The sequence below is a fragment of the Ylistrum balloti genome, unplaced genomic scaffold, assembly GCF_031769215.1.
Source record: "Ylistrum balloti isolate Yb309-2 unplaced genomic scaffold, AGI_CSIRO_Ybal_v1 Utg369798, whole genome shotgun sequence".
Classification (NCBI taxonomy): domain Eukaryota; kingdom Metazoa; phylum Mollusca; class Bivalvia; order Pectinida; family Pectinidae; genus Ylistrum; species Ylistrum balloti.
The window spans coordinates 410,505-417,561 of NW_026781977.1; the positions used below are offsets into that span (position 1 = coordinate 410,505).

The following is a 7,057-nucleotide window of genomic DNA, read 5'->3' on the forward strand; positions in this document are numbered from 1 at the left end:
ATAAGAAATTAAATACCAAACTTAGATTTTAGGTTCTTGTAGGTATGGATTTTAAAATATTTTGACCTTATTTTATACTTGTTTTTGTGGTTGAAACTAGCATTTTGGTATTTCATGTTAATTTGATAATTCATTATAAAAAAGTTTAAAAAATTGTTAAGACAAAGTTTATAGTGAGTCAGTTTAGGATAGGTAGCAGGAATGTCTGTAGAAATGAGTTTTTTCCTATAATACTGCCATATTCAAATTTTAAGTTACTGTTCTGTTTGATTTATAGAGTATAGTAAATACTGTTGTTGTATACTTACTGTAAAGAATACTATATATTTACAAAATAGAGAGAAATCCTTGTAGTTCTTATTGCTTATTGCTTAGAGTATGATAAGGTCTACATGTTGCATTCCATTTTCAAAGAATTTTTTTTTTTCCTTCTTAATGCTGTTAATTGACATTATATGAATTACAATATAGATTTTCAATAACTATGCTATATGGATGGGTATCACTAACACGCATCACAGAAACAGCCATTTTGTGTTTTCTGTTGATTGGAAATAACTATAACTATGAATAGTAGGAAGTGTTATGAAATATTTTTTTAAAAAACCATATCTTATAATTGTATTTACTTGGCATTAAGTCCATATCTCTATGGTTGTAAGCCCAGCTGTATTTAAACACAGTTCTGCAGAATTGCCAACAACTGCATTTTCATTGGCTCATATAAAGCCAAAATTGATTCTAAGTTAGAGACTGTGGAGTTATGTAGTTATGTAGAGTTATGGGCTTATTAAAATGTAGAAATAGTAACTTTATCAAAAAATGTTTACTTGTACATGATAAGAATTATTTACTTTTAATACTAAGACATCAATTCGTCAACCTCTTTTTTATTTGAAAATATCAGATGGTGCCATGTTGTATATGAAAACACTTACTCTGTGTATGTTATTGTTGAACTGTTTACAGTTTAAAACTATTTTTGTATATTTTTTATGGTGAGTATCTTATATACATTGCTATCTATATTGTTAAGGAATTTTTCGGGTAAAGCTTCATAATAACATTCTGTTTTTTGTTATACATATATCTGTGTTATTTTAGCTATGTAATATTTGACTGCTTTATCTTTATATCAAAATTGTGATCACATCAAAAACTAGAAAAAATAAAGAATATAAAAAGATTAACGACTCCTGAAGCAAGTTTTCAAAAGCAGTGTACTGTTCTTTAAACACCTTCAGTGATGTGGAACTGTATTGTCACACTCTAATCCAATAACTTGCTTTATGAAATGTCCTGATGGCCTCCTACTGAACAAGGAAAGCATGTATGCAACCAGGTGAAGGTTATAGAACTCACTTTTAGGAATTCAAGCTTCAGGTGATTACTACTGGTCTTCTGTCGTGGTTGATGCATTCGTCTCCACGGTGACATTGTTATGCCATATGTCCGACTACTGGAATCAATGTAGTTAATAGATATTACTTGTCTTTATTGGATGTTTGTTTGGATGTTATTTTTATTTACATTGGTAAAGAACAATCATGATAATAAGTTTACAAGGAACTATGTCTTACTTAATTGAAGTGAGGGTAAACGAAAAGAATTCATGAGTTTCATACTGAAACAATTGGTAAAAAAGAATTTCATGCTGAAGTAATCAGCTGTTTTGTTCAATTTGTTAAGATTTTTTATTTGTTTACATAAGTTTGTTTTATTATAACTCTTTATGAAAAAGCGTGATAATAAAAAGACCACAATTCTGGTTACCATCATTATCCTGATTATAGACATATATGTAATCTGGTTTTTTAGTGGCACACCTTGTAAAGTCTGTATCTTTGGTGGCACACCTTGTAAAGTCTGTATCTTTGGTGGCACCCCTTGTAGAGTATGAATCTTTGGTGGCACCCCTTGTACAGTCTGTATCTTTGGTGGCACCCCTTGTAGATTATCAATCTTTGGTGGCATCCCTTGTAAAGTCTGTATCTTTGGTGGCACTTCATAAAGTCTGTATCTTTGGTGGCACCCCTTGTACAGTCTGTATCTTTGGTGGCACACATTGTAAAATCTGTATCTTTGGTGGCACCTCTTGTACAGTCTGTATCCTTGGTGGCACCCCTTGTAAAGTCTTTATCTTTGGTGGCACACCTTGTAATGTCTTTATCTTTATCTTTGGTGGCACCCCTTGTACAGTCTGTATCTTTGGTGGCACCCATTGTAGAGTATGAATCTTTGATGACACCCCTTGTAAAGTCTGTATCTTTGGTGGCACCCCATGTACAGTCTGTATCTTTGGTGGCACACCTTGTAAAGTATGTATCTTTGGTGGCACTTTGTAAAGTCTGTATCTTTGGTGGCACCTCTTGTACAGTCTGTATCTTTGGTGGCACACCTTGTAAAGTCTGTATCTTTTGTGGCACACCTTGTACAGTCTGTTTCCTTTGTTGCACCCTTTGTAAAGTCTTTATCTTTGGTGGCACTGCTTGTAATGTCTTTATCTGTGGTGGCTTCCCTTGTAAAGTCTTTATCTTTGGTGGTACCCCTTGTAATGTCTTTATCTTTGGTGGTACCCAATGTACAGCCCCTTTTTATTGCAAGTTGCTTCTTCGGTGCAGCCACGTCTGAATCCCAGGTTCGTATTTTGTACACTCAGTATCTTTGAAATCATTGATCCCTTGTACATTCAATATTTTTGATGGCATCAGCAATTCATTATGCATTTTTGGTGGCATAATTTGTAGATTCAGTAGTTGGTGGCATCACACAATATTATTGGTTTTTTGGCATCACTTGTAAATAATGAAATGATGGAGAGATGTTTTTTTTTTTTTTTTTGCAAAAAATACCCCAGTTTATTAAATGTGCTATATATACATACACACAAGATGTAGATCAACTTGAATTCACATATTTAGTAGAATGTGTAATATTGAATTTATCTATCGTTAAAAAATGAAATCATTTCGATAATCATTAATTTTAATGGAGTAATTTTTAATGCAAAGAAGGCTTTGTTTTGATTTTTAATGAAATACATAAAATTTGTTGCTGTTTTTATCCTGCTGTAAGTCCAAGAGGCCAACACACAGGTTGTGTGTCAGAGTCAGAGGTTAGCTTTTTACCAGCCAATAACCTGTAAGTTTGTTAGTCTACTTAAGGTCAATAGATATTACCAGGCATGGACGTCTTGTTGGATAACTACAGTACATAATATATACTACATCTATTATCATGAAACTCTAAAATCACTGAATAAGTTTAATAAGCCACCATTGTTTTAGCATGAATTGGATTTCATGATTGTACAATGTTAAGTATTATTTGTTCTTCAATGTTTTCACTGTCGATAACGTCCCATGTATCGGCCATATTTCATTAGATATTGATTTTTTCCATAAGCAAACTCAGAAGTATTCAAACATTTACAAATATTTTAATACTTTTTCATTATAGCTATGTTTATGTATTTTATAACCCATATATTGATCTCATCTTTTGAGCAGAGAACAATGGTATAGTATTCTCCTGATCGTAAATAACAATGTCTTTCTAAAATGTTGGACCAAATGAAGTCTTTAAGTGATCATTTAACAGCTTATATCTTACTCTATATTTCTAACTTATAACTTAATGTATGTCTTGTTAAATTTAACTCCAATTGTTTATCATTTTTTTAATATATTAATATTTATGAATATTTCATGAACAGTATATTGAGACACTGCAGTAGAACATCAACCCTTTTTAACCTTCGTTCAATATAGCAAATATAAACTGGTGTACAAAAATGATATTTGTCAGCTTAAGGGTGAAGAAGCCTGCAGTGACTATTATTCTGCAAAGAAACACCTGGTGAATAATATTACCCAAGAAGAAACTTAGTGAATATTTACCCAAGAAGAAACGGTGAATATTTCCCTGTGAGGAAATCTTGGGTGAATGTTTAATTGAGAAGAAACCCTGAGTGAATATTTCGCAATGAAGAAGCATGGTGAATATTACCTTGTGAGGAAACCTTGGATGAATATTTCCGTGTGAAGTAGGACCATGAATATTTCCCATGTACAATAAAAATTAAGCAACGAAATGGAATGGAAGGTGGGTTGAAATCATTTTCCATTCAGAGTTGTGGATTCCCGGTTAAAGGGATGAAAATTCTATGGTTACAGACTCAGAAAAGCAATAGAACATTAGAAATTCTGTTATTTTACCGTTTGGACCCATCATTCAATAAGGATTACCTCCCTTATATCTCACAAAGTCTTGGGCCTGAAAAAGGTGTTTTGTGCTGACTTTGGATATGGGCCAGTATCAAACAAAAGCATAAACTAATACTCTTTAAAGACAAAAAAAAAAAAACAAAAAAAAAAAAAAACAAGAAATTTTAATTTCAATTGCAAATTGCTGAAGTATTTAATCTAATTGTAAATGAAACAAAACTGAATTGAATTTCTCATACTTAAGAAAGTTACATACAATATAGTATTGTAAAATATGTGTAACTACTTTTTGTAAGTTGTATATAACTACAGTATTAGCTTTAACATTCCGGTGGTTTGTAATACTTTTTATTTCTCTCAGTCTTGATGACTAAACTATGGACTTTTACTGTTGTACCTCTTCTAAAATGTTTACCTAAGCAAATTTCATAAATATTTTGTTGTGTACATTAGTTTGATGTCTGTCATTTTTTTTATACTACTTCTGCTATCATTGAACACTGGATATATATATAAGTAATATGATTAAAATTGTTACAATATATGGTAGAAAATTTATACCTAGTATAACCTAAGGTTAGATAAACTGTGTACTGTAATAGGGATTAAAAGTGAGTTTAAAGACCTGTAAAATTTAATGTGTTTTTTCCCAAAAGGGTTTAGGAAAAGGCTTAAATAACAAAATCGATAATTGAAAAAAGTGGTTAGAAAATATATTATATATGAAATTAAAGATTTCAGCTGAACTTCTTTCTCGCAATTTTTTCATGTTCACTCAGCTGTCGCATTTGTAAAAATGAACTTTGTAGTGTCATTTCTGATACCAGTATTGTTTGTGGAGTGAGTAATTTAGAGTGTAATCAGCCAGATGATGTTTGTGGAGTGAGTAATTTAGAGTGTAATCAGGCAGATGTTGGTGATGTTTGTAGAGTGAGTAATTTAGAGTGTAATCAGCCAGATGATGTTTGTGGAGTGAGTAATTTAGAGTGTAATCAGGCAGATGATGTTTGTGGAGTGAGTAATTTAGAGTGTAATCAGGCAGATGATGTTTGTGGAGTGAGTAATTTAGAGTGTAATCAGCCAGATGATGTTTGTGGAGTGAGTAATTTAGAGTGCAATCAGCCAGATGATGTTTGTGGAGTGAGTAATTTAGAGTGTAATCAGCCAGATGATGTTTGTGGAGTGAGTAATTTAGAGTGTAATCAGCCAGATGATGTTTGTAGAGTGAGTAATTTAGAGTGTAATCAGCCAGATGATGTTTGTGGAGTGAGTAATTTAGAGTGTAATCAGCCAGATGATGTTTGTGGAGTGAGTAATTTAGAGTGTAATCAGTCAGATGATGTTTGTGGAGTGAGTAATTTAGAGTGTAATCAGCCAGATGATGTTTGTGGAGTGAGTAATTTAGAGTGTAATCAGCCAGATGATGTTTGTGGAGTGAGTAATTTAGAGTGTAATCAGCCAGATGATGTTTGTGGAGTGAGTAATTTAGAGTGTAATCAGCCAGATGATGTTTGTGGAGTGAGTAATTTAGAGTGTAATCAGCCAGATGTTGTTTGTGGAGTGAGTAATTTAGAGTGTAATCAGGCAGATGTTGGTGATGTTTGTGGAGTGAGTAATTTAGAGAGTAATCAGCCAGATGATGTTTGCGGAATGAATAATTTAGAGTGTAATCAGGCAGATGTTGGTGATGTTTGTGGAGTGAGTAATTTAGAGTGTAATCAGGCAGATGATGTTTGTGGAGTGAGTAATTTAGAGTGTAATCAGCCAGATGATGTTGTTTGTGGAGTGAGTAATTTAGAGTGTAATCAGCCAGATGATGTTTGCGGAATGAAAATTTAGAGTGTTATCAGCCAGATGTTGTTTGTGGAGTGAGTAATTTAGAGTGTAATCAGCCAGATGTTGTTTGTGGAGTTCAAATGCAAATATTATTTCCAATCTCGTTACATTGTTTATCTGCCCTCTCTAGTTACCTCTGTGTTTTAGAATGGAAAGTTACTTATTTTGTCATACAACAATGAATTTTAAGGTAGATATACTTTTTTATATATGTTATTATACATCACCAATGAATGTTCATACCTATCAATGTCTCCAGTAGAACGCCATGCAATTTGTTAATATATATATGGTCTTTAGTTTGACATGCAATAGAGTTTCGGATGATACTGTTTGATGCACTGTATTACTGGCCTATAGTAGAACTAAGTATAATGTTTATACTGGTCTGTTAGAAACGAAAAGAGGATGTTTACAGTAGAAGAATGTTAATACGTATTTAAGATATTTACGTTAGAAGAATGTTGATACGTATTTATGATATTTACGTTAGAAGAATGTTGATACGTATTTATGATATTTACATTAGAAGAATGTTGATACGTATTTATGATATTTACGTTTGATAATGGTGAATGTATCAGTTCAAGATACCTACATACATATTTGTACTTATATGGTACGATGTAGTTAGTATATGTGACCAATTATTTTGGTGGGACTCAATTTTCGTGGTTTTTCAAAACAAAATCATTTTGTAGACACATGATTCCGTGGATGAATTCAGCTTGATAAATCTACTTATATATATATATATATATATATATATATATATATATATGAACTTAATTTTCTTAACAATTTGTGGACAAATGAAATGATGGATAAAGATGAAGCACAAAAATCAGTGAAAATAAATATCCCGCGAAAATTTATGATTCGACAGTAAATTTGTATGTACTGTTAGTAAGAAAAATACTGAAGGAAACTGTAGTACCCTAAAATTCTATGTGCTTATGTCGATAATGAATTGAGGACGAAGAACTACGTATTAA

At 32.1% G+C, this 7,057-nt stretch overlaps 1 protein-coding gene across 1 annotated transcript; it reads left to right on the forward strand.

The window, feature by feature from the left end:
• The first annotated feature begins 4,500 nt into the window (after positions 1-4,500).
• On the forward strand, positions 4,501-6,065 carry LOC132544448 (uncharacterized). The gene is made up of 3 exons (XM_060208046.1): positions 4,501-4,517; positions 5,054-5,142; positions 5,185-6,065. Exons 1-3 carry the CDS (start codon positions 4,501-4,503, stop codon positions 6,063-6,065), a joined length of 987 nt encoding a protein of 328 aa, XP_060064029.1.
• The last annotated feature ends 992 nt before the right edge of the window (positions 6,066-7,057 follow it).